Source organism: Lethenteron reissneri, chromosome 3, assembly GCF_015708825.2.
Source record: "Lethenteron reissneri isolate LAM-NWPU_2019-01 chromosome 3, ASM1570882v1, whole genome shotgun sequence".
NCBI classification, from domain to species: Eukaryota; Metazoa; Chordata; class Hyperoartia; order Petromyzontiformes; family Petromyzontidae; genus Lethenteron; species Lethenteron reissneri.
In genome coordinates this window covers 12,850,024-12,877,638 of record NC_083781.1, presented here as the reverse complement: position 1 = coordinate 12,877,638, position 27,615 = coordinate 12,850,024, and the positions used below count along the sequence as shown (strand labels likewise).

The window sequence follows — 27,615 nt, the reverse complement described above, 5'->3', positions numbered from 1 at the left end:
TCGGTGAAAGAATGTGGCCCAGGACCAGTCGAGATATCACTACTGATTGATGTCAGCCGTGCCTGGGAATCGAACTGATGTTTCAAGATTCAGTTCAATATACTCGTCATTAGCTAGGTTAATAGAGTGGCGCGTTTGTCAGTATATCTACTACCGCTGGCGATGAAAATAGCCGTTCCCAAAAATAAAACACCAACATTGGCATGTGGTGTGAACCATTTCAGTTAATGCTGGGTTTCGGTAAGACCTCGACAGTCATTAAACACATACATTCTGTTTTCACCTCTTAGATCTTAGAGGGATAAAGCGTAAAGTAGAATAGAGCTTTGAAGATCAATAACAAAGTCGAGATTTCTGTACGTTTTGGAAGCATGTTTTTCTGCTTTGATAGGGGGAAAATACTCATAACAGTATATATTACACTGGTCAACAAAAAAAATTCTGGCCTGGACTTTTGCAGCTGTTTTAGACTAATTTCAGGGTGCGGATTCCAAATCTGATCTCAGATTTGCTCTATCACATCTCATTTTTATGCTATCGGCATACCCCATTTTCATTGATTTTACCCGAAATTAACTCTGTCACTTATGATTGCAAGTTGTTGCGAGTCAGTGACTGCTTTAGTGTTTAAATATGGTGCTGTATTTTTAGGATAGTGTGTTTATAATATCATTTTATGCAGATATCCACATTTATTTAATATTTTTCTTCTGCAGTTTTGATTGAAAATGCAATATTTGATATCTCAAAAACCTGATTTGGAATCGGCACCCCAAAATTACCTTAAAACCGTTGGAATACCTTATGCCAGAAAAAGTGTGTTGACCAGTGTTATTAAATAACTATAAGACAGCAGTTTAAGCTAGGCCGATGATATGTTACATATTGTAGTATGACGATTGCATGACTTTTATTTAAATGTTCACATGCCAATCGAGCATTTTTCTCTTTTGTTGACACCGTGTTTTATCGTCCTCGTAATCCCCACGCAGAGTCGCCCATCGGTTACCAGGCGCGTGGTGAGTTCACTTGGCCGCGAGACGGGTTAACCTCCTCCCCCCGTCTTACACCACGTGTCGTGGACGATGACCAGCGTGGAGAAACAAACCCCGTCTACGTTCGTGGACGATAATCGAGTAGGACATCTTTCAATAAATAAACAGGATCTCATTACTCGCTGAGCACAGGCGAAACAACGAAACAACCTCGCTCTCGAAGGTGTAATGGACAATACGTCTCTGTTGAATGGAGCAGCACGGTTATACGTGAGGTCGTGGCGGGGTTAAGACTAAAGGAGACAATTGGTTGTGTGAGTTTGTGGGGCACAAATACAAAGCTCCCCCATATAGCCTGTAACAGACTGTAGGGGCAAATGCTGTTTGCGAGCACCCGTTCAGGCCGGCACGGCACACGAGGGCGTGGGTGGCCACCACCACGCCCGACCGCCTTTGTCTCCCCAGTAGCGATGTTTACACACCGCACCAGGTACTCATTTCAGGCTGAGTCGAGCTAGGGGAAGGCCCAGGACCGGTTCGGATAATCGTCACCTCCGAGCTCTGGAGACCACCTGGAGAAGATTCCAGAGCACTCGTTGACGATGATCGCGAACCAGTGGAGACTCTGACTTTTTGAAGCTGTTAACGTGACATTTGTTACTGGTAGGAACCCACTGGTTACACCAGCCCACAGGGGATTATTGTGTCCGTCCGTCCGTCGTGCAGGGAGGGGCTGGGTGGGGAGGGTGGGGCTGGGTGGGGAGGTTGGGGCTGGGTGGGGAGGGTGGGGAGGGGCTGGGTGGGGAGGGTGGGGAGGGGCTGGGTGGAGAGGGTGGGGCTGTGTGGGGGATGGGAGGGGTGGGGCTGGGTGGGGAGGGGCTTGTCACCCCGTGGTGACCTTATAAAACTCAACGTTTAATCTACTCACGCCGGCTTGTGCCCGCCCTCACAGTCGGGCATATTTGCGGAATACACCACGCCGCCGTTGACCCTGCAGGCCATTGACCGAGCAACCCAACGTTCCTACCAGCTCCCTCCGCAGGAATGTGTTATGTTACAGTATAACATCCGTTCTTTTTCCATTAAAAACGATATAAGTGTTAACATTTTTTTGCAGCACCCTGTATGGAATTGTCTTTGAAACCGATTGGTCGACAACAGAGGTTAGCCTTCTGTAGGGTCAAGTCTCACCAGCGTCAGGCCAGAGAACGCCAACAGGCGAACAGTCGAAAGACGATGCCGCACGTGTCAGAGCATGTGGAGCTTGGGGTGAGCAGCTGCAATGTGGGAGACCTTTTTGTAAATTCTGTCTTTGCAGGCTGCGTCACGTGGGGGAGAGGGCCCCCTGCAGGATAATGCGTGGTGCCGATTGTGGTGGTGGAACAGCAACTTGGCGCGACTTTGGAGTCTTTTCTTTCATGTTCATTAATAAAATGAAAGGGGTGAAATTGCCGTGCTGAGGGCGAGAGAGCCTTGCTGTTGTTGTTGTTTTGATCGGAGGCTTTCTGTCCGCTGTGCAAGGCATGTCTGGTGGTTGTCACGGGGACAGAACGCGAACAATTTGCGGTTTTTTTTCAATGTTGTTTAATCTATAAAGGTGTCCTGAAAATGATTACTGTTTACCAAAAAGAAAATAATGATTTTTTTTTAATCATGGGACCTTTTTGTTGTCAATATCAATGTATGAAAAATAAGAATAGTTTAACCCTGCCTGACAATAACACAGGTGTTAAGATGTTCACGCACCAAACAGAAATGTTCACCACAAGGACGTGTGGTGCATGTCACCACGGCGCTTCCCAATCTTCACAAGGCTGCCACAAGGGGCCGTCCATAAATGACGTCACGCAATTTTGGATGATTTTTCACCCCCCCCCCCTCTTCACACGGCGTCACAAAAAGTCAGACCCCCCCTCAAATATGAAGTCACAAAGCTCTGCCCCCCCCAAATAAAACATGCTTCAAATCGCTTTAAACTATTGTCATTGTAGTGCGTATTTAATGTGTCGCAGCACTCTGATGTTGTAGGAGAAAACATTTATAAAAAAGTCTATTTAATTAAGTGGAACGAGTTGTCTATATTTATTAAAAGTTGCGCATTTTGATGTGACGTCACATTTCTCAAACCTCCCCCCCCCTTCGTCACACATCGTCACAAATGTCTGACCCCCCCCCCCCAGGTGCCAGACGTCATTGGTTAAGGGGGCTAGAGCGAGGCAGTGAAATGTCCCCGTGTGAGTGCGGCAGTGTTCCTCGCTCTGGGCGTCTGGGACACGAGGCTGGGACGCGGTGATAATCGCACCTCCAATCAGCTCGGGTGGCGACGTGCGGTGCGAAAGAAGTTCAACACGCGGGGCGTTACATATCGCGGCCGTGGCTCCCACAGTCTGTTGCCAAGTCACGTGTTGCTCGTGTCTGATTAAGGAGTCGTTTGCTGGCAGCGATTTTACACAATCAGACGCTTTAAAAGGTTTTTAAGGTTTAAAGCTTTTGTTCATAATCAACGTTTTTGGGGTTAGATCACGTTATTTATAAATGTGTCGTAACCCTCCACCACCCGACACGGCCAATCAGTAAAAAAGTGTCACGTTGACAAAAGACAAGTAGTTCACTGCTTTAGCCTACCGGTGTGTTGAAGCGTGAAACCACAACATTTACAATTTTTTTTTGTGGTTTCACGCTTCAACACACCGGTGGGCTAAAGCAGTGAACTATTTGTCTTTTGTCAACGTGACACTTTTTTACTGATTGGCCGTGTCGGGTGGTGGAGGGTTACGACACATTTATAAATAACGCGATCTAAACCCAAAAACGTTGATTATAATTAATATTGGTCGCGAAAGCCTACGTGTTAAACTTTAAAGCTTTTGTTGGTATTTTATACAAAAAAAAAATCTTATTTTGCGATAAACTAAATTTGTGTCCACTAAGGGCCGCTGTTCCATCACTCGGGGCGCTGTTTAAAATAACTTTTTGCCTCTAAAAATGCTAATTGTGCCAACAATAAATCGATTAATCAACAATTCTATATTTATTTAAAGTTGCGCATTTTGATGTGACGTTCAATTTTTCAAACCTCCCCCCCCCCTCGTCACACATCGTCACAAATGTCTGACCCCCCCCCCCTAGGTGCGTGACGTCATTTATGGACGGCCCCACAGCCAATTCGTAATGCTTGTCACGTAAACAAAACGTGCCAATTCGTAACTTGTACAGAGAGCAAATCCACAACATTTACAATCTGAGTACGACGTTTTGCCTGTAATTACAATGAGCATCATCAGGCTGACCGCCACATTTGTGACGTCCACCTGTTTCGTTTCTTAAATAGAGGGGTAGGTGTGGTGACGTCACCTGTGAGCCCTTCACGGGCAAATGGGGGGGGGGGGGTCAGATGTCACGCCTGTGACAAGGAGCCTCACTAGGTATGGTGTCACACCTGTCACCCGAATTACAAGACTCCCACCCCCGTGTGTTTTAACACATTCCTGCGGAGGGAGCTGGTAGGAACGTTGGGTTGCTCGGTCAATGGCCAGGGTCAACGACGGCGTGGTGTATTCCGCAAATATGCCCGACTGTGAGGGCGGGCACAAGCCGGCGTGAGTAGGTTAAACGTTGAGTTTTATAAGGGCACCACGGGGTGACCAGCCCCTCCCCACCCAGCCCCACCCTCCCCACCGAGCCCCTCACCACCCTCCCCACCCAGCCCCTCCCCACCCAGCCCCTCCCTCCCCACCCAGCCCCTCCCTGCACGACGGATGGACACAATAATCCTCTGTGGGCTGGTGGAACCAGTGGGTTCCTACCAGTATAATCCGGCGAATAGCGGCACGAAGGCCACATCCTTTCTGCGTGTGATGGGCCTGGGGTTGAGATCCACTTACACTGTGGTTGACATTCAGGTTCATTTCAGAGGTGCCCCTCGTCATGAGCCAGGATGTCACGAGCCCTGGGAGCTTATTGCGAGCCACTCATCTACATGCATCGTACCATTTGTTTCAAATAGTTTTTATTAACTTAAAGTGTTCTCTTCCGGAAATGACAAGCACGCAACACAACTGATCAGGGTATATGTTCCTGGCTACGGACGATAGGAATCAGGAGTTTGAAGGTACAGCAATCATCGCGAAATTACGAATTCGTTATTTATTATAATTTTAATATTCTACCATTCCCCCCGCATCTCCGGTTAGCACGGTTGGCTACGTACGGTGCGAAAGAAGTCCAACGTACATAATGCATCCAATATATGACTTCATGTCGCAGCAGTGTGAGAGAGAGATAGGCGAAGAGCACGTGAAATCTAGATTTGAAGTTTAATCTAGATTTGAAGTTTAATCTAGATTTGAAATTTAATCTAGATTTGAAGTTTTCGTGACTGCAGGGATCCATACTCTTTTGGTTCTTTCATGTGAAGTGCCTCGTATCTTTTGAACACCCTCCTCGCCATTCTCGTGCGTGTTCGGTCGCCTCTCGGATTCGTTGGTGTGACCATCACCACGAGGCATTGCAGCTCTCCGGCGTCTGGGACGCCCATCGCTTCGCGAGCGGAATGCCCGCAATGCGTCTGAACCATGGGTGGAAAAAATACAGATTTTTCCAGCGACAGGCATCGGGTTTTTTCTTTAATACAATTAAACCCGATTTCGGGCAATTAAAACCTGGTTTAATGAATACGAAACTTTGATCCAAGGCTTAGGCTGCTTCCTCGTCGGTGCTGCTATTGTACTCGGGGGGGGCCGTCGGGCACGGGGTAGTCGTAGTATGCGGCGGGCAGGTTGGTCGTGATGAACACGAGGAGCTTCTCCTCCACAATCGTGGGCACCGCCAGTGAGTTCCTTAGCTTGGAATGGATGAAGCCCATCGTTGAGAAGTGCGGTTCTGCAATTAGAACCAATTAAATCGGATTTCTCCCAGTCTCAGATGATCGGGTTTAATATAAAAAGACAATGAAACCCGATTGTAAAAAACCCGACTGTGCCACCCTTGGTCTGAACTCGGCAGCCAGGCAGCCTTGAGCCTGGAGAGTCGTGCTTGGAGAGGCGAGCACACGTTGCAGCACACATGCAAGGTTGTCGCAGAGGGACAACGTCGCTGGCAGGGGGCAGTGTGTAGCAGTAAATCCGTTGTGCTGTACTTTCTGTGCTCCCCCCCCTCTCTCTGCCCCCCCACGTCCATCACCACTGCTCCCTCCACCGATCAATGTGGTGAAGTATGGTCAAATAAACCTGCACGAGACGCAGGGCAGTGATGAGATTCTCTCGCCCAGCAGCGGATACGCACGTACTTTGAACTTCTTTCGCACCGTACGTAGCCAACGGCGCTAATCGGGGCGCACACAACAACAACAAAAGCAACTCGTCTAAAGAAATGAGTGTTTCAATCTAGATTTAAAAGTGCATAGCTCCCAAGTGGCTTCCTAATATCGCGAACGAAAGGGTTTGTCTTGGACGTCACTCGGGGGCGTTTGCGTGCGCGTTCGAGACACGGCGGTGTGCGTGCCGACCGCGACGCCCCTGGGGGTGCGCCGAGCGAGCGCTGTTGGATTTGCGGTGGCGGTCGCAGCGAGCGAGGGAGTCGGAGCGGAGCGGCTTCCCCCGCACGGATTTGGGCTCGGCGCATTTCCCCCCGTGCCGGATGCGCCGAATCTCGAGCCACCTGCACGACACCACAAGGAGATGGGGGGAGAGGCAATATTGTGTACAAACTCATTCATACGCGTTGCTGTGGAGCATCGTGTCAATGGCTTGCAAGCGCGTCCTTGCAAGCCATGGCAGGAGACGCGGATGCCTGATGCGCAAATCGACAATTTGAAAACTCCCCATTAGCAGTGGACGACTGTGGTCGTGCAGAACAGACCGTGCAGCGGATGCCGAGCCAATGCCCGATCCACAACTACGAAGGAGGCATCACGGCGCCACACTGCGCCTGGGCTTGGCCACGTGCACGTGACATTGCGGTTGTCGCTCTGCGTCGACGTCAAATAACACGCTCGCTGTATCGCGAGTTGACAAGGGAATAGACACGCGCAAAGACACGGACAGACACACGCGTCTCGTGGTCACCGCTGAAGGGGCATCAGGCTGCAGTCGCAAGCCCAGGGGTTCCCGTGCAGGTGCAGGACCCGCAGACTCGTCAGGGACGAGTAGGGCAGCTGCAGCGAGCGCAGTTTGTTGTGCCGCAGGTCCAGGGAGCGCAACGTCGGGCTCAGGCCCCGTAGAGACTGCGCGTGCACCTGGAGGGGAGACAGCACGAGGGGGGCGACACGAGCCGCGTGATGATGGGTGGGTGGCACGCTGGCTAGGAGATGTTCACTACCTCGCCTGGTGCACAGGAGGTCGTGGGTTTGATTCCGACCCTGACGCCTGCTGCTGTATATTTGAAGTTTGCGTGTCTCTCTTTCTCTCTCTCATCATCACGGTGGCTTGGAGATGTTAACTACCTCGCCTGGTGCACAGGAGGTCGTGGGTTCGTCCCCGACCCTGGCGCCAGCTGTATATTTTGAGTTTGCGGTGTCTCTCTCTCCGTGGTCACGAGGATTTTTCTCCAGATCCTCCTATTTTTCTCCTCCACATATATAAACACGTGTTTAGAATATTTGGCTGCTATAAATTTCCATGCGATAAGCCACTTCGTTGAGCTATCATTTGTGACCAGGTCGCTTCTGAAAAAATTGTTACATAACTCAGTGGGCTGTATCTAGCAAAATAAAAAAAAAATCTAGTTTGGTTTGCAATGCCTCGTGTCATAGACCAGAGTGGTCTGGCAGTGTTCTGACAGCTCGTGTCAGACAATTGCGGCGTGGCGATCTTATCTCCCTGTATTTTGTATTACTTGGAGTCCACTGGGTTCAGAGCAGACGTCGATACCAGCTAAGGCAGAAAAACTTTAGTACGACCGATTTAAATTTTTTTTACGGCTAATGCGAGTGAACTATATTGACGATCCACTCCGTTGAAATGGTTATCGCATAATTCGCCGTTGTTCGTCACGGAGAGAGCGGTGGTTCTCAACCGGGGGACGTGGCGATGCCCCAGGGGGATATAACGTGCGACGATTTGTAAAAGTGTAAAATGATATCGTGCGCGTGAGTCATTGGTGAATAATCACGTATGAATCCGCCAATATAAAATAACTACGATACAATTTAAGTCCATATGGTAACCCAGAACGACATTAAGGACCTTTCTAAACGCTTTGATGGTAAACAGCGCGGATTTCCAACAGTAGCCAGCGAGCGTGAACACATTCACTTCGCACGCGCACAGAGGCCGTGGCATTTTTGTTTTATTCGCTTGCAGTGACTTGGCTAGCTAGGTGACCTCACAAAATGCACAATTAGTGAAAAAAACATCGATGTTAATTATTCACACGTGCATTTCTCACAACCAAGTTGGGTCAGGCAAGGTGGTGGGGGGGGGGGGGGTTACTCGGTTGAAACAAAATTTCAAAAGGATGGTGGGGGGGGGGGGTCACACAGTCGCCAAAGAACGACTGAGAATCACAAACATCGAGAGAGGTGGAAACCCCACGACAGCGATTGGGGGTCATCTGCTCGGATTGTCCGTCTGCGTATGTGCTGTGCACGTGACGTGAAAAGGCATTGCATTGGTGAAAGCAGAGTTCACGTAAAAGGCAAAAGTGCGGCCCTACACCTACGAGCTCACGTGGCCACGCTGGCAGAAGGGCCTCCTCACTCGAGGGCATTGCGGCCTACGCTTCCACGCTGGCCAGAAGGTCGAGGGAACGATTGGAGTACCCACACTTTACCCCACCATGCGCGACTTTCCAATGGACTCTGGCGACAGAGGCGAATTGATTTAAGCAACTTGCCTCATTGCTTCAATTGCCGTGCGGGCAAATCGAGGCGGCTACCAAGCACCGAACGATGAACACGTACGTGCAATGTGTAATCAACACGATGCAGAGGACATGCCCTCACCTTCTGCAGATCCGTGTAGCCGATCCACAGGTGTTGGAGGAACCTGGGCCCCTTCGCGAAAGCGTCCGGGGCGATGGATTTGATGGGGTTATAGGAGAGGTCAAGTTTCTTGAGGTTGGGCGCGTTCTGCAAGCATCGCGTTGGTACGTGGGCGAGCTTGTTCTTGTCCAGGGAGAGCGTCTCGATCTCAGGGGTCGAGGAAAAGGTCGCGGCTGGAAGCGACGAGACGTTATTGCTCGTCAAATTCAGACCGCGCAATTTGCGCGCCCCGTCGAAGGCCTTTTCGTCCACGAGATGGATTCCATTGTAGCCCAAATTGAGGGAATTCAGATTGTCCAGAGGTTTAAACATGCACGCACTCAGGACGGTGAGCAAATTATGGTCCAAGTATAGGTACGTGAGCGAGCTGAGGCCATTAAAGACGTAGTTTTTCAAGTGAGAAATGCTGTTATTCGACAAATATAGATAAATCAGCTTGCCCAAACCGTAAAATGCATCTTTACCAAAGTCGTTGATTCGATTGTTTTGCAAATGCAGCGAGAAGAGGTTATTGGCCGTGGAAAACGCCTTCTTGGGAACGACAGACACCTGGTTGTCCTGCAGGTCCAAAAGCCAGGTGTACCCTGGGATGTTCCCAGGGACCGCCGTGAGGGCCCTGCTCTTGCAGGCCACGTGATGGACTTCTGGCCTGCAGTTGCAGCGTTTCGGGCAGCCTTTGGGTTCGCGCGGCGGCGCGCCGGGCCTCGGGGACCGCTGCCCGCTCTCGCACTTGAGCTGATCGGGCTGCAGGTCGGTGAGTGGCCTGAGATAGACCCCGACGGGGGTGGCGCAGGTGCCGCTAAACGACAGATTGGCGGCGTTGGCACGCAGCCACTCGCGGAAGTCGCGCAGGTAGCAGTCGCATTGCAGGGGGCTGCCGTGCAGGGACAGCTGCCTGAGCCGCGTGAGGGAGGTCATGGGGTGGACGACCTTGAGCTGACTACGCCGGAGATGGAGCCAGAGCAGGCCGGGAGACGCGTCGAACGCGCCGGGCGCCACGTTCTGCAGGGCGGTGTCGTCCGCGCGGAGACGCTGCAGGGCCGGCGTGCGAAACGCGGAGTCGCCGAGGAACGTCAGCGGGTTCTCGCTCAGGTCCATCGCGACCACTCGCCGCAGCTTCGCCAGCGCCTCCTCGGGGACGAACTGCAGGCGGTTCCCGTCGATGTCGAGACGCCGCAGAGACGAGAGAGCCGCGAAGACGTCGTCGCCGAGGCTGCTGAGCGCGTTGTTGGATAGCCGCAAATTCTCGAGCCACTTGAGGCCCCGCAGCGCCCCGTCCGGCAGGTAGGTCAGCCGGTTCCCCGTCAGGTTCAGCAGCCTCAGCCGCTGCAACGAGGAGAATGCCCCAGCTTTGATCTCAAGGAGCCGGTTGTTGTGCAGCAGCAACGTCTTGAGCGTCGTCAGCCCAGCGAAAGCCCCGGGATGCAGAATCTGAATGTCGTTGTTGCTCAGATCGAGCGCTGCCAGGTGGCTCATTCCTCGAAACACGCCGCTGCCGACGTCTCGGACGCCGCAGTCCCGCAGCTGGAGATCCTCCAGGCGCGGCACGCGAACAAAGGAGTGCGCCGAGAGAACGGCGATGCTGTTGCCGTTGAGATGCAGCGTCCGCGTGCGCGGTGGCAGCCCGCGCGGCACGCTCGTCAGCCGCTTGGAGATACATCCGACGTCGCGCTTGAGGCTGTCGCACTGGCAGCTGGAGGGGACACGCCTGGGTCTGGTGCTTGACGGCAAACGCCGCGAAGGAATACATGAAAATATGAATCATGCTTCGCTGTGCCAAGACCATCTTGCGCAAAGCCGTTAAGCGTACCATGGGATGTTAAGGCATATCAACGTTTTTGAATGGAGCGCATCTTCAACTCGGATTTAAAGGTGGGCTGCTCGGGGGAGAAACAACGTTTGTTTGGCTCTCGTGTCGGGCAACTTGCAGCTTCGCCGCAACTTGACAGCTTTGGCTGAAATTGAACCGTACCCAGATCGCGATTCAACGCGCGGTCTGTGCACATCTTCTTCCAAGAAAGCCCGAACGCGCTCCAAATTCAACATGCTCCTCAAAAGAATGTCAAGTGCAAATGCCGGTTTCTCCATCTGCGTGTGACGCCGCGCCTAATGAATGAAGACCTTTAAAAAAATACGTTTATAAAAATACATATTTTATAATCGTCGATTCTGGCATTGTTTTGTACCACGTTGATAGGCTAAATGCATTTATATTTGTACAAGAGTTGATGAAGTCATGCATATTCTTATTGCACACTTGTGTTGACGGTAACCTCGGGAAAGTGATGTTCACACGATTTCTTGGAAATAGTGACGCAGTTCCCAGTCTCGTGACATTTACATTGTATAAGGTCACGTGCTGGAAAGTACCAACATTTTTTGGCAAAAATATGCCGATCTCTCATGATCATCATCATAATTCATCGGGACCTCAAGAATGCCCCTCGTCATCGCTTGAAGTCACGCGAGCCCCTTCTGGACCCATGCACTCAACCTTGAACGGTGCGAATTGAACCCCGACGAAGCTTGCAGAGCTGAATGGAGTTCAAAAGAGTTCGCAAAGTAAACACCACTTTATTCTTTGGTTCTTTCGGTAAAGTCGCGTAGAAAGAAAATAAATAATAATAATAGAATACGACGTTTCGATTGCAACACAAACAACCGTCATCAGGTGTGAATGAATGCAAGCTCGGAGAGACACATATACAGAGATAGAGACACGCACAGACACGGAGAGAGACACATACACAGAGAGAGACACACACACACAGACACGGAGAGAGACACATACACAGAGAGAGACACACACACACAGACACGGAGAGAGACACATACACAGAGAGAGACACACAGAGAGAGAGAGAGACACACACACACAGACACGGAGAGAGACACATACAGAGAGAGAGAGACACACACAGACACGGAGAGAGACACATACAGAGAGAGAGAGACACACACACAGACACGGAGAGAGACACATACACAGAGAGAGAGAGACAAACAGACACGGAGAGAGACACATACACAGAGAGAGAGACACACAGAGACACACAGACACGGAGAGAGACACATACACACCCAGAGAGAGAGAGAGAGAGACACACAGAGAGAGAGTCAAACAAACATTAGCATAGTGTCATGTTAATGGTCTCAACACCAGGAATTTGTATGTACGTATGTATGTTGAACTTCTTTCGCACCGTACGTAGTAGACCGTGATGAATGGAGATGCGGGGTAAGGACAACAAACCAAACATAAAAATCAGTTTTAAACAAATGAGTTTTCAATTCCGATTTTTTTTAAGTTGCATAGCTCCAGTGGCGTCCTAATATGGTGAGGAAGAGCGTTCCAGACGGCCGCAGAAGCACATCCGAAGCGCGCGATGCGGTGACCCGTCCTTTGTTCGACGTTGGCCAGCCAAAAGCTGCTGCTGCGAGAATGACCACCGGAGTCCGCGTGATGATGGTTTATGCTCCTTGACGAGACCAGCGAAGGTATTGGTAGTTCATTTGTGGCGAGCAATGTGTGGAATGAGTGCGCTTCAAAGATGTTACTTTTCCACTTAAATCACAAGTTGCTGCTAAACTGTCGAATCCGTACAACTTCAATCGCAAATCGACATGCGTCCGTGTCTGTTAACACACCGGTGGAATAACGAAGCTAAATCCATTTGAATGTTTCTGTAACGTAATTTTACCCTGAACGGTTTCCAAACAGCGAATTGTCCGAGCCAACTTTCATCGCAGTGCATCTATTGTATTTAATATAAATTTATGTTCGTGCAGTATATTCATTTTCTTCTGTAACACGGTCATTTTTTTGTAACTACATGTTTTTGTTGTTGTTGTTGTTGTTTCTTTGAGTTGTTATATATTTGCTTCGCTGTTGCACACGAGCAGTGCCACAATAGAGATAAATGCTGTCGCCCCGGGCTGATGCCGGGTGGCCGGGGTCACGTGAGGTAAGGGGGGGGGAGGGGTGAGCGATTATGGGGGGGGGGGGAGGGGATCCCCCAAACCACCCCCCCAATATCTGCAAGCCAAGGCGCTGTGGTGCAACAAAAGCTGACTGCTGATATTAGCCAATAAAATCAAGGGAATCGCCGATCTTGCTGATATTAGCCAATCAAATGAAGGGAATCACTGATCTTGCTGATAATAGCCAATCAAATGAAGGGAATCGCCGATCTTGCTGAAATTAGCCAATCAAATAATAAGGAATCGTCCGATCTTGCTGAAATTAGCCAATAAAATCAAGGGAATCGCCGATCTTGCTGATATTAGCCAATCAAATGAAGGGAATCGCCGATCTTGCTGATATTAGCCAATCAAATGAAGGGAATCACTGATCTTGCTGATATTAGCTAATCAAATGAAGGGAATCGCCGATCTTGCTGAAATTAGCCAATCAAATGATAGGGAATCGCCGATCTTGCTGATATTAGCCAATAAAATTAAGGGGGGCGTGCCACATTGAACAAACTACTATAAAAAACTGTTGTTTTGTATCTGTTAAATCGTACACTTTTCAAGGATGGCCATCCAATCGACTTTGAGCTAGGGTGGTGCCGGATCGACTGAGCGCAATCTATAACAATCAGTCGCGAGTCACGATCCACAACCACCACGTGTCGGGGGGCAAATCTCTGATCGGTGATTTCGTCGGGTGTACGATTTCATCGCATTGCATCGCCAACCACGGAGTCTGCCCTTGACCAGGGGGCAGGGGCCTCGAGTTGGCCACCAAGGGGCACGCCGCTTGCCGCGGGTTGAGAGGAGGAGGGGGAGGAGTTATTCGACGGGGTCGTGCGTGATTGGTGGAGAGCGAGGTCAACGAAAACAGTCAGGGGCTTACGTAACGATGTTACGGGGCTCTGATTGGAGGGCGCTGCACGAGGTCGAGTGGATTGACAGAGGCTGCGAGGGCGTGCGACCACATTTGTGTATCGAAGTGATGGCTACCCGTGTACAAAAAAGGGGGGAACCCAGGTGGTCGACGTTTGCCAGAGCCGAGGGGGTCTCCCACGGGGGGTCCGGCTACTGCGGGGTGCTGATGCCGTACGGGCGAGTCGGTGGCCGAGGCTGCGGCGAGTTGCTCGGAGCGCTTCGTCGAGACAGCGTAAACCAGGTCCTAAGACTTGTGTGCGAACGGTCGGCGCCGTTTTCTGCACCAGGATCCGTTTAGTCGCAGAGTTGTTCCGCGATTGTCGCTTCTTGGGGGTGCTGTGGTAAGCCGGTGAACTAGGAGGGTCATACACAAGTCTGTGCTGTTGCTGTCACCCGAGAGTTGAGATGATAAGTTGGTTGTACTGGGTTGTCAAGAAATTGTTTTCCGGACAAAGTTGGTTCGCGTTCTTGTGCGGTGTCAATAGTGCATGACAAATCAACGGCATAGTTCATAGATTCAAAATCGTGTTAAGATGCACTGCATTCGAGTAATTGTCCTTTCTGTTGCTGTTATAGAAAGAGGGAATTGCATGGCAGAGAAAATGTATCCATACTCCTCTTTCTCCCCATACATAAAAAAATCACAAGAACGCGATTGCTTTTTGTTAGATTACTTTCGCTTAAGTACATGTCGTTTTACCCAGGAGATAACTCAAGAGGCCAGGATAACACCTCATTTGCAACAATGACAAATGCAACAACATAAATTCTCAGCACAAGCAAGGCGACTCTTCAGAGGACACCAACCCTCGCGGTCTCTTGAGTCACTAACTCATCTCGTTCAACAAAATGAACGTGGATGTTGAAGAAGTTCTCATCGGTGGTGATTAAAGCCGTGGGACATCATGATGATGGGCCAAGCACGTGACCAATCACGTGCATTGCACTTCAAGGGGACCATATGTCAAAGCAACAAAAGCAAATTATTTATTTTATTTTATTACCAAAACAGGTTCCATGCAATACATAACCCAGCAATGCTTATATTAAAGAGACTTAAGAATACTCACTCCCCCCAGTACCAAAACACAATATTAGGCAGATAAACATGTATGTATATATATATATTTCAACTCTCCCCCCCCCCCCCCCATTAAACAGTCATGTAAACCCATCATCAAGATACAAAATACTACACGGGATTCTCATTCCACTTAGTTGCACCGAAATGCAATACCTATGCCTGCCAGAAATAACCATGTGCTTGATAGTTGAAGACGCGTCAAACATGTACACAGCAGAGCCCATGTTCAAAGTGTAAGAGCATTCAGCAAACTAGGAGTACAGTCATGTAATAAACACAAGTACACATCATGCATTAAACAACTTTACAAAAAAAAACCCTATAGCAAGTACCATCATAAAAACTCATCACCACCAAGCTGGCATTTTACATCGTATGTAGAGGCGTTCATCCAGCAGTGGATTTACCAGGGCCATCATTGCCGCTGCTGCTGCCAATGATGATGACGACGAAGCCAGCGTGAGAATAGCAAATCTCCGCTCCAGACACCACCCCCTGATTGGCATTAACACAGCGCGTTTGTCGTGATGGCGGCAGCAGCCTTCTCTGATCGCGTCACTGGGCGTTGTCGTGGTGACAGCAGTCGTCACTGGGCGTTGTCGTGGTGACAGCGGCCATTACCGGGTGTTCAAGGCGGGTTTGCCTTCAAGACCACGTGCGCGATTTATTGCAAAGGCTTAGAGATGAGTTCGCACTGCATTTTGGATTTACGTTAAGTGAACGTCACGTGCCTTTTGTGACGTGAAACTTGTTCACACCGCCACGGTTGAATCTAACGGGTAGGGAGGGTCAAGTGGCGACACGTGGCGTCCGACTAAACACCCAACGTTGGTCCAACGTTGCGTGTTTACCGGGGGTGTGACAACGACCGCGTCGAAGAGTATTTTTGGCCTCACCACCTTTGCTCCACCCGAACTCTGGTTGGCTGCCAATTCACTTAACGTGTCTCTTAACTTGCTAAAGTTTCAACCCAGTGAATATGGCGGTCACGATAACCTTAACACCCTCTGTTGCGTCACAAACGATAATTACGTTACGTTACATGCGTCACGTGATCCAGTCTAAACCGCGTTAAGCCAATGTGCATGTGTCATAGCCAGTACCCAAAAAGTAAATGTCACCTGTAACTATAAATTATAAACAACAATTGCCACTTTGTCATATGGCTTTCGATTTATTCTTTGCAAAAGTGAGTATGCATTGGTATACAATACATCAGAGGATCTCACTAAGTTGTGCCAAGGAAATCGATATATCTTTTATCTAGCCTTTTACAAGAATTATTCAGTAGATACGGAACCCTTGGTCCAACCACGTGTCAACGTTGCCCCAACCTTGCATGTTTGCTTGGGATGTAGCATGATCAATTGCAAATACTGTATACCCGGATGTACTGAGAGTGTGTAATGTGAACGTGTGTGACTGGAAGATATTCAAATTAGTTTTGGAACCCAAAGTTATTTGAAATAAACGTGCTGGTGCATTTTTTAAAAGGAAAATAATTACGAATTGTGAAATAGGCAATTCCCTCTTGAGCCCAGTTATTTTAACTTGCTTAATAATTACCTTGTGCATATTGTACAGACATATCAAGCCAGCATTTGATAACATTTTGATGAGATTTTAAATCAACAAAGCCCTGCAGTGTAGCAATAAGAGCGAGGAGAGCAGTAAAACCTTCCGCTGTTGCGTGTAATAAATGCAAATATGATTCTTGGATTCGACCGATTTTTTTTATGCTACACTCGCATGTCTGTAAATAGTTAAAGGTTTTTTAAAATTTAAAGCTAAAGAAAAATGTAAGAAGTGTGAAAAAGTGAACTCTTGAAAAGTGTCCAGTTTCACTAAGTGTAAATGAGCTACGTGAACACCTGACAGAAATTCCGGGTTACGAGCTGCGCTCGTCACCCGAATAATTAAATTGGGTCCTACGGGAACTTAGGACAATAATGGGAAAGGAAATGTTTTGTGTGAGCTTGTGTCTATTGGCAATGGATGTGAATGAGCATGTCCTATCATCGCTGCAGAGTTGTAGCAGAGCTCCCTTTTAGCGTGTAAACCTGGACGAGCCCCCGGAGCTCTTTGAAGACACCTTGAGAAGAGGCAACCCTGTAGAGCTCTCCACCTTGCACTGGTTCAACGCCTCCTTGTAGGTGAGCCGCTTCTTGGAAATGGGGTCCGTGATGTCTTTCGGGTGGCTTTTGTCATCCTCCAGTGCCCGCTTGGCTTCGTTGTCGATTATGCCCAGAGCCAGGGCCTCTCCCACGGGCACGCGGCCGGCCTTGTTGGGGTCTACCAGTCCCCCCGTGAGGAACTGCGCCTCCAGGTACTTGTAGGCTGCGTCTTGATACAGCCAGCCCCTCTTGAGCGCAATGCCCACGGGAAGCCGCTCCTTTGTTGTCGGATCTTCGATTCCGGTGTACGCCTTCTGCGCACCGAGAAGTCGCTGAACGGAGCTGCTGTCGATCAAATTCATGTCTGCAGCCTTGTGCACCGAGTACTTCTCGCCGTTGACCACGTCGATGATGCCCCCGGTCGCGGCCTGTGCTTCCAGCAACTTTTGCGCCGTTATCGGATCGATGAGGTTCTTGCTGATGGCCGTTTTTATCTGCATCTTTTGGTTAGTGTCCACGTCGAACACGCCGGCGATAGGCGGCGTCTCGAGGTCCAGGACGGTGGAATCCTTGCTTTGGGCGGACTCCCTTGGCAAGGAGCTGCTCACCTGGGAGGAATTTGTTTTCTTTACACCCTCTTCTTTTTCAGGCTGAGGCTTAAAGGTTTGGCCCGACACCTTAGCAGCGAACTCGGCAATGGTCATCTTTCTGTTCTTGTACTGCTGCACGTCGTGTTGCGTGACCTTCCCACTCGCCAGGGCGTCTTCAATGGAGAACTTTGTTCCCGTTTTCTTGTCCCGCAGAGAGGATGATATCCCTTTTGGCCCGGACACGCTCACTTCTTCCCAGTCGCACTCCTGCCCTGCCAGCTGACTGTACGTCTTCCAGTCAATGAGGTCGAGTTTGTAAGCTTCGTACGGAGTCATTTCTTTTCCAGTCTCAGGATCCATGACGACGATCTTACGGCTCAGATGAGACTGCGTCTTTTCCGTTGAAGTCCTCGTCACCTCCGGTTGTCTGTTCTCCAATCTGCTAAGCTTGTCACGCAGCGCCACTATCTCGCCCTCTTTGCTGTTTATGACCTTATCGGTGTCCGTAAGTTTTCTCTTCAGCTTTTCGATCTCCGACTGGACATCTGATATAACCTCCGACTGTTTCTGCAACTCCCTCTCCTTGTTTCTCCGCATTCTCAACTCATCGTCAAGCTGGCCGCGAAGTTTCTCCAGTTCGCTGTCGACCATCTTGTCTTTCTCTATCTTTACCACTTCTTTATAAACAATCTTTTCCTTGGTGGCCTCAATTTCAAGATCGTGCATTCTCGCCTTCATTCGATCCACCTCATCCTCAAGCCTATTGCGCTTTGAGCGCTCGTCGTTCAGTTGAGATCTTAGAAGTACCGCTTCTTTCATTACCTCGGGATCTTGCTCCACTTTCACAACCTCTTTGTAAACCACTTTCTCTTCCACTTTACTTTTCTGCTGCTCCAGAGTTGTCATTCTATTCTTCGTGCGCCTCAGTTCCTGCTCAAGCTCATTCTTTTCCTGTGAGTCCGTTCTCAGTTGCGTGATCAGTTGCTTCTGTTCAGATACCGTGCTGCGAAGCTGTCCCAAATCTTCTTCCAATGATTGCTGCCGTTTCTTCTCTTGATTCAAAGATTTTTTTAGCGAGTCAACTTCACGTTCCAGATTGGGGTCTGTTTTGTACTGGATGGACTCTTGGATAACAACCTTTTCTTCAATCTTCGGGGGCTGGTTTTCCAAGTTGAAGATTCTGTTTTGAAGTTTTGTTAGCTGCAGCTCAGCATCAGTTCTCTTTTGCATTTCCCTGTCAAGCTCCTTTTTCATGCGTGTCACCTCTTCTTCCGCCGCTGGATTCTTCTCAAACTTAACAGTCTCCTTAAGGACTTCCTTCACTTGAATTTCAGGCTTTCTGTTCTGCAACGTTTTGACTTCTTCACGAAGTTTCAGGGCTTCTCGTTCGGCATTTGACAGTTGACCTTTAATCTGCATCATCTGCAACCGAAGTTCCGAGGCTTCCTTCTCGGTCTCTGGGTCAGGACGCACGACTTCACGCAACACTTCCTGGATTTCCACCTTTGGTTTTTCTTTCTCCAGAATGGTATACTGTCTCCGGACACTGACCAGATCCCTCTGAGCATCCCTGTTCTTTTCTATTTCCTCCTCGTACATGCGCTTCAATTGCTTCAGCTCTCTTTCCAGCTCTGGATCTTTCTCCAATTTGACGACCTCTTTGATCTGCACGTCGGGCTTGCGATTGCGAAGCGAGTTCAGCTCTATCCTCAGCGTGTTGAGCTCGCCCATCACCGTATCATATCTCTCTTTCTCGGCCGTCAATTTCCGCTTCAAATCGACTGCCTGTCGCTCCGTCTCAGGATCTGCCTTCACCACCTCCCTGACTACTTCTTTGATCTCCACCTTAGGCTTCGTGTTTTCAAGTTTAGTGAGCGATTCTTTGAGGTAGTGGATTTCATCTTCAAACTTCCTGTTTCTACGAGATTCTTCATCCAGAGACTTTGTGAGCTTGTTGATCTCCTTGTCTTGCTCCGGGTCTCGCTGTACCTTTACGACCTCCTTGATTTGCACATCTGGCTTGCGATTGCGTAGCTCATTCAGGTCTGTGCGTAGGGAGGCCAATTCTCTCTCCGAATCCTTAAGTTTACGCTTCTCTTGTTCCAGCTGCCGTTTATACTCGGCCGCCTCCTTCTCAGTCTGTGGATCTGCCTTGAGGATTTCATGGACAACTTCTTTGATTTCCACTTTGGGCTTCCGATTCTCAAGCATTAGGATTTTTTGCTGAAGCGAATCATTTTCCTCTTCTGCCATGCTCTTTTTCTTTCTCTCGTTTTCCAACGTGTTCTTTAGTTTGACGATTTCTCTTTCCTGTTCAGGGTCTCGTTCGACTTTGACCACCTCCTTCACTTGAACCTCGGGCTTCTTGTTTTTGAGGGCCTCAAGCTCTCGCCGAAGCGTGCTCAGTTCTCTCTCCGCTTTGTCGGAGGCGCGCTTCTCGTCCGCCAGCTGTCGCCTCAGCTCAGCCGCTTGCCTCTCTGTCTCAGGGTCTGCTCTCACCACCTCCTTCGTGATCTCTTTTATCTCCACTTTAGGCTTGGTGTTTTCCAGAGTTGTGTACTTTTGCTGCATGAGGTTAATTTCCTTTTGTGAAACTTGATTTCTTTGTATTTCATCTTCCAATTTCCTTTTCAAGTTTACCAGATCTTGCTCCGTTTGCGGATCTTTCTCCACTTTCGTTACCTCTTTTATAACAATGCGCTCCTCTACCTTAGGAGGTGCCTGTTCCACCTCTTTAATCCTCCTTTCAATGAGCACATACTTCTTTTCTGTAGCCTTTCTTGACTCAACCTCATCTTCCAGCTGCTGCTTGACTTTATTAAGTTCTCGGACCACCTCGGGATCTTTCTCTACTTTGATGACCTCCTTTACCTGCACCTCAGGCTTGCGGTTTCTCAGGGCCTCGACATCTATTCTGAGAGTGTTGAGCTCTCGGTCTGCTTTTTCAGACTTCCGCTTTTCTTCGGCCAGCTGTTTCTTCAAATCAGCTGCCTGCCTTCTCTGTCTCTGGATCTGCTCTGACCACCTCCTTGATGACTTCTTTGATCTCCACTTTAGGTTTGGTGTTTTCAAGGGTAACAAATTTGTGTTGAATTGTCTGGATTTCTTCCTGAGATATTTTTGATCTTTGAATCTCCTGCTGTAGCTGTTTCCTAAGGCTGACGACCTCTTCTTCCAGTTTTGGGTCTCTTTCCACCTTCGCGACCTCCTTAATGACGAGTCGTTCTTCTATCTTTGGAGGCGCCTGTTCCACCTCTTTAATCCTCCTTTCAATGAGCACATACTTCTTTTCTGTAGCCTTTCTTGACTCAACCTCATCTTCCAGCTGCTGCTTGACTTTATTCAGTTCTCGGACCACCTCGGGATCTTTCTCTACCTTGACTGACCTCCTTTACCTGCACCTCAGGCTTGCGGTTTCTCAAGGCCTCGACATCAATTCTGAGAGTGTTGAGCTCTCGGTCTGCTTTTTCAGACTTGCGCTTCTCTTCGGCCAGCTGTTTCTTCAAATCAGCTGCCTGTCTCTCTGTCTCTGGATCTGCTCTGACCACCTCCTTGATGACTTCTTTGATCTCCACTTTAGGTTTGGTGTTTTCAAGGGTGACAAATTTGTGCTGAATTGTCTGAATCTCTTCTTGGGATATTTTTGATCTTTGAATCTCCTGCTGTAGCTGTTTCCTGAGGCTGACGACCTCTTCTTCCAGTTTTGGGTCTCTTTCCACCTTCGCGACCTCCTTAATGACGAGTCGTTCTTCTATCTTAGGAGGTGCCTGTTCCACCTCTTTAATCCTCCTTTCAATGAGCACATACTTCTTTTCTGTAGCCTTTCTTGACTCAATCTCGTCTTCCAGCTGCTGCTTGACTTTATTAAGTTCTCGGACCACCTCGGGATCTTTCTCTACCTTGACGACCTCCTTTACCTGCACCTCAGGCTTGCGGTTTCTCAAGGCCTCGACATCTATTCTGAGAGCGTCGAGCTCTCGGTCTGCTTTTTCAGACTTGCGCTTTTCTTCGGCCAGCTGTTTCTTCAAATCAGCTGCCTGCCGTTCTGTCTCTGGATCTGCTCTCACCACCTCCTTCGTGATCTCTTTGATCTCCACTTTTGGCTTGGTGTTTTCCAGTGTGGTGTATTTTTGTTGAAGCATCAGAATTTCTTTCTTGGAAACTTTGTTCTTCTCAAATTCTTCATCCAGCATTTGCTTCAAGTTTGCGAGTTCCTTTGTGGTCTGGGGATCAGTCTCAACTTTAAAAACTTCCTTTATAATTGCCTTTTCTTCAACTACAGGTGGCTTCTCTTCAAAATTTTTAATTTTATTTTCTAGCATGTAAACTCTCTTTTCTGCAGATGTCTTCTTACTTATTTCTTCTTCCAGCTGCTGCTGAACAGCACTGAGGTTCCTCATCAGTTCAGGATCCTTCTCCAGCTTCACCACCTCCTTGACCTGGACTTCTGGTTTGCGGTTCTGGATCGTCATGAGATCTGTCCGAAGAGTACCCATCTCCTTGTTCATCTGTTCATTTTTCTGCCTCTCAATTTCCAGCTGTCTCTTCAAGTCCGCTGCCTGCCTCTCAGTGTTGGGATCTGCCTTCACAACTTCTTTTACGACTTCTTTAACCTCTACTCTGGGCTTGGTGTTTTCCAGTGTGGAGTATCTTTGCCTCAGCAATCGAAGTTCTTCCTCCGCTGCCTTATTTTTTGCGGTTTCCTGCTCCAACATTCTACGTGCCTCTTCCAAGTCTTTTAGTAGAAGGGGATCTTGTTGAATTCTCGGCACTTCCTTGATAGTCACTTGCTTCTCAACCCTTGGCCCTTGCTGTTCTATCTCCTTGATTCTCCTTTCGTACATTACGATGGACTTCTCAGCAGTTGCACTTTTGTTTTGCTCTTCTTCGATCTGCCTGGTCATGTTTTGCATCTGAATACGGAGGTCATTAACTTCCCTCTCCTTTGACGGATCCTTCTCCACCTTCGAAACCTCCTTGATGATGACCTTCTGCTCCGCCTCCTGCGCCGCCCGTTCCGACTTCTGAAGTCGGTCCCTCAAGAGGCGCAGCTCCTCGTCCTTTTCCCGCTTGTTCTCGGCCTCCTGTTGGAGCTGCTGGCGCAAGAGGATTGCCTCTTGCTCCGTAGCGGGGTCTTTTACTGGCGTCGCCGCTTTCTGTTGTGCGACGTCCAGCTGCCTTTTGAGCGACTCCATGTCCTTTTCTAGCATCAGCCTCTTCTTCTTTTCTTCCTCCATCAACTCCAAGTCACGTTTGCTTGGGCCCGAATATTCGGACTTCTGCAGGTTCTGTTGGGACATCCTCGCCTGCACCTCCTGCACTGGAGGGTTCTGTTGAAGAAAGAAAAAACCCAGAGAGAGAATGAGGCAAGGGTTGAACGAGAGCATAATAAGAGAGATTAAGTATATTCCAAATGATGTGCTCTCATAGAATTGCCAATGTTCAAAAGTAAATTCGTCGTCAGCCTGAAAAATATCTTATGGAAATTCTCATGGCTGGAAGAAAAAAAATCTCTCCTCGTGCAATGTTGGCAATGGGGGGTTGGTTGACCATATTAATGTGAGCCATGACTGGGAATCAAACTCAGGTAGCCAGGTTCGTCGCGAATCCAGAGTTCACGCATTTGAGCAGTCATCGGTGAATGAGACGAGATCTCAAGTTTCCTTGCCGGATTATTGGAAACTACCCAATGCCAGTGTGGCATGGCAAGACACACATTCACGAAACTTCATTCACCATCAAATGCAACCAATATATTTATAATTGCTTACAATTACACGTTAGGAAATGAACAATATCTGCATGCAACCTCACCTTCACGATGTTCTGCATGTTTTGCAGATAGACGATCTGTTGCTGATTTGCAGCAGAAACTTCAGCAAATTTCTTGACGAGTTGTCTCTCCTAAAAAAACAAGAGAGGAAATTTCAATTTGCAATCTTGAATACGCGTATTTTAATTTAGAATTTTTATCTATGCTACGCAACATCTATTTTCTAGTGCTTTATGTTTGATTGATATTATTTAAACTAGTTCATTAATAATATATCAACTTAAGAGAGTTGACTTTTTTTGGAACAATGCTATATTTGCCAGATGTGATTTTGCTTATTAGAACCAGGGGTGTGATGGATGCACTATCATCGCAAGTAGCTGACATTTTAATGATTCAGGGCCACGCTTCAATTAGAGATTAAATTATTATTTTCAATTTTGATTTGAAGCTTTCATGACTGCAGGAATCCATACTCTTTGGTTCTTTCGCTAAAGTCACGTAGGTCGAAAAATAACATAAAATAAATAATATTTTAAGCAGTGTTTACCATATTGTTTGTATTGCTTCTCATTTTATGTGGTTTTGTTTCCACGTATGTTGAACTTCTTTTGCACCATACATAACCAGCCATGCTCACCGTAGGTGTGGGGGAAGGACAACAAACTAAACACAAAAAGCAGTTTTAAAGAAATTAGTTTTCAACTTAGATTTTAAAGTGCATAGCTCCAGTGGCTTCCTAATATCAAATGTTTGCTCCATTAGCCTCAGTGTAGTCGTTTGCATGTAGTTTTCATATCGGGTTGCCACAGGGTCCTGGTATTCCGAGGATATCTTCTCTTTCACGTAGCTTTCCTGTATACAATCTGTGGCTCTTCCTAGGACGTTAAAAGTTTTTGTCAGATCCATAATAATGCACCACCTCAAGATGGTGCATTTGCATGTACTTCTTTATTGGAAGGGCAAAATATATTCTTCTTCCCTTGTTATGTCCTAGTTTGTTTCGTACCTTAGGGGTGGCCGACCCCATGCGCATTTCAAATGTAAATCATTACAAAAACATTCTTCTTGTGCGCACGATGGGAAAGGCACGCATCGTAAGCCTTAAGAATCAACGTTCTGGGAAAGTTAAAGACCGCCCTTGGTCACCAACATTGGACTCACCTCGTCCTGCACCTGCCGCGTGGGAGAGGATTTGTTCGTGTCCCAGTTCACGCCGTTCACCATCTCCGGCTCCACCAGCGTCCGGTAGCGATCGCTCGCCGTCTCGTAGTTCTGAAGGTGGCAGATGGGGAGGGGAGACAGCAGAAGTTTGTGACTCACACGTTTGACCATGTCCGTAAAATATTCAAACACTTAAACGCAAGCTTCACACCTTCTCGAAGGGATTACCATTTAGTGATTTGCCCCGGAATGTTATGATTTTTTGTTTGTTGATGCGCCCTAATTTGCTTGTTTTGGTGATCAGACACCGCGACCATCAACTCTCTACAATTGAGAGGCCGGTTTTATTCATGGGCCACTGCCTGGATTCAAATCCAGGATTTTGGTTGTGCTGGTTTAATATCCTGGACCTCTGAGCCAGCCTCCCACTGTTGTGTCAAGTAAACAAACACATGGACACAGAACGAGGAGTATGAGTAAATCAGACATCCTGGTGGATAGATATAAAGTGGTACAAGAGCTATAAGAAAAAAACTCCAAACATTAATATTGAGCAAAGCGGTAAAGAACTGGCATAGAAATTTAACCGTGGCTGAAAGTTACTTGGGTCACATCATTACTATGAGCCGATCGAAGGGACAGACGATGAAAATGCAATGTTACTTTTTGTCCTATGAAGTGGGCTTTAATAAAAGGTCTTACCCGGACCGTTGACTGATAATCGTTCGCCAGCTGTTCCACTTTGTTCTTCTCGGTTTCCTTTCTGCGCAGCTCGTCCGCCAATCTCTGCAGCGACACGTGCACACACGACGACTTCAATACAAGACACAGAGACACGAAACGTGGTAGACAAGTGCCTTGACATTGATTCATCCACGTCCTAAATAATCCATTGAAGTGATGAACCAACGACGTGAACAGGAGCAGGGCGGGGGGAGCTTTTGGAAAAAGCTGAAGTCATTTACGAAGAGCAGGATTATATCAGCGCGCATTTTCTGCAGCAACAACAACGATAATTAGAAACATGGGCGGCATTGTCAAAGAAAATGGAACAAGATCTGCGAAGTGTGCCAAGTATGGAGAGAGATGCACCCTCGGAATTACACAACCGCGCCTGTGCACATGAAACGAAGAGACACGACCGGTACCTTTTGATCGGCGATCTTGGCATTGATGGATTCCACAGTCTCATTCTGTGACACACTTGGTTTGGGCACATTGTCCAGCCAGCTGTTGAGATTGTCATAGTTGCCCCGGTATTCAGAGTAGGTCTTCTCCGCATTGTCCAGCTCCTTCAGTCTGGCACACACACACACAACCCAACGTCTGAGCAGCCGCTTTCGCAAGCAACGAACACCGGACTCTCCGATTGGCGATTTTTGGGGTTTGTGCTGCGGCGGGTTGTTGGACACGACGTCCACCTGCTGGGAGCAAAAAAAAAAAAAAAAAAAAAAAAAAAAAAAAAAATTGTTATCATCTCCCCTGAAGAAGCCCCGCTGGGCGTGTGCGGGCAAATACGTCGGGTGACGGACCGTACGGTGCGCGGTATGACATCGAAAAACACATCGGAGAACTACGCCGCAAAGTCACGAAAATCGTACGCAGCAACACAGCAGCAGGACTACCGCCAAGGTGAACACCGTCCCGGGTGGGGGGTGGGGGGTGGGGGTCGGGGGGCGGGGGGGGCGGTTTGCCTCACCTGAGGTTCGTCTGGTCCCCCATGTTGCCGAAGCGCTGGCGCAGTCGGTTCACCTCGCTCTCTTGGCGCTCCACGTCGGGGCAGCGCTCGTTAAAGTTGCGGGCGATGTTCTGGCTGTGCTGCTGGGTGTTCTGCAGGTTCCTCGCCGGCTCCTCCAGCACCAGCGCCTTCTTGGCGCCGAGATCTTTCTTGACGGCCTGCGCGGGCCCGACACGTCTGGCTGGTAAACGTTGTCGGCGGTTCGAGGACCTATTCGTTGTGTGCGTGCGATGTCTCGAGCCTCAACCGCGATCGTTAGAATTTTCGTCGAGGAAGTGAACCGACGGGACAGCACGGCTCAGGTTTTTAAACAGGCACCTCGATTACTGCTCTTTGCTTTACGATTTTATTTTACCAGGTAAAGCCCACTGTGGTACGAGCTCTTTTTCAGAAGCGGCCTGGCCACAAAGGTTAGCTCGACAAAGTGGCTTATGTCGAAATTTCCAGCAGCCAAATCATCTAAATGCAGCCAGTTAATCTAAACCCACACGACCATGGAGATAGAGACACGCAAACTCCGAATATACAGGCGTCGTCTGGGTCGGGATTGAACCCACGATCTCCTGTATACCAGGCGAGGGATAACATCTAACTTAGGCCACCGCTACACGCGGTAGTGTAGCGGTGGCCTAAGTTCGATTCCCACTCATGGCAAACACCGCTGACGATTATTTGAACCGGTCCTGGGCCTCCCCTAGGTCGATTCAGCCTTAAATGAATACTTGGTGCGATGTTTTCATATCGTCACTGGCGAGACAAAGGGCTGGCCAGGCGTGGTGTTGGCCACCCACGCCCTCGTGTACCGTTCCGGCCTTCATAATTGCTGCTCGCTAACAGCACTTGCCCCAACAGTCCGTTAAGGCTGTAAGAGGTGGGGGGGAGGGAACATTTGTCTCTGTATCCGGGGTCACCTCCAGCTCCTTGCGGCGCGTGCGGATGCCCGCCAGGTCCGTGGGGATGCTCTGCTCCAGCGCGAGGGAGCGCTCCAGGGGAGCGATGGCGCCCTCCGCCTTCTGCAGAGACACCTCCATGCCCGACGCCGCCTTGGCTCTGGGGAGCGGGCAAAGAGAGGTGCGCCATTAAATGAATGAGGCTCTCGCTTGCGAGAATTATATTGTTTTTATTTTTACGGCTATGGATTGTCAGACGCAATCATTAAGCTTCGTTGGAGAGGGAAAAAAAAAAAGACTAAAATCACGGTTCGGTGGATTTTCAGTGTTCTGCGTCGCACGTTACTTCGATTCGTACGAAAGTGACACCACAGCGACAACCACCAGGGTATCGCA

General features: G+C 48.8%; 2 protein-coding genes across 2 annotated transcripts in view; both read right to left on the bottom strand.

The window, feature by feature from the left end:
- Positions 1-6,170: 6,170 nt before the first annotated feature.
- On the bottom strand, positions 6,171-12,721 carry LOC133347966 (chondroadherin-like protein). Its single transcript, XM_061560733.1, has 4 exons — positions 12,678-12,721; positions 8,938-10,669; positions 7,061-7,230; positions 6,171-6,653 (listed from the first exon to the last, which is right to left on the bottom strand). Exons 1-4 carry the CDS (start codon positions 12,719-12,721, stop codon positions 6,449-6,451), a joined length of 2,151 nt encoding a protein of 716 aa, XP_061416717.1. The 3' UTR covers positions 6,171-6,448.
- A 4,008-nt stretch (positions 12,722-16,729) lies between these two features.
- Positions 16,730-27,615, bottom strand: part of EVPL (envoplakin) — a 33,699-nt gene continuing 22,813 nt past the window's right edge. Inside the window, exons 16-23 of the mRNA XM_061560724.1 lie at positions 27,241-27,379; positions 26,291-26,487; positions 25,740-25,890; positions 25,294-25,377; positions 24,592-24,702; positions 23,469-23,558; positions 21,005-22,984; positions 16,730-20,882 (exon numbers count right to left, since the gene is read on the bottom strand). Coding sequence (XP_061416708.1) covers positions 16,998-20,882; positions 21,005-22,984; positions 23,469-23,558; positions 24,592-24,702; positions 25,294-25,377; positions 25,740-25,890; positions 26,291-26,487; positions 27,241-27,379 — 6,637 coding nt within the window. The 3' untranslated portion in view covers positions 16,730-16,997. The remainder of the gene's footprint in view (positions 20,883-21,004; positions 22,985-23,468; positions 23,559-24,591; positions 24,703-25,293; positions 25,378-25,739; positions 25,891-26,290; positions 26,488-27,240; positions 27,380-27,615) is intronic.

Coding starts and splice junctions, on each gene's coding strand:
- LOC133347966 (XM_061560733.1), bottom strand. CDS start 12,721: ATGAAAGTTGGCTCGGACAATTCGCTGTTTGGAAACCGTTCAGG. Junction 7,231..8,937: donor GCTACACGGATCTGCAGAAG/GTGAGGGCATGT, acceptor TCTCCCCTCCAG/GTGCACGCGCAGTCTCTACG. Junction 6,654..7,060: donor AGCCTGATGCCCCTTCAGCG/GTGACCACGAGA, acceptor GGTGTCGTGCAG/GTGGCTCGAGATTCGGCGCA.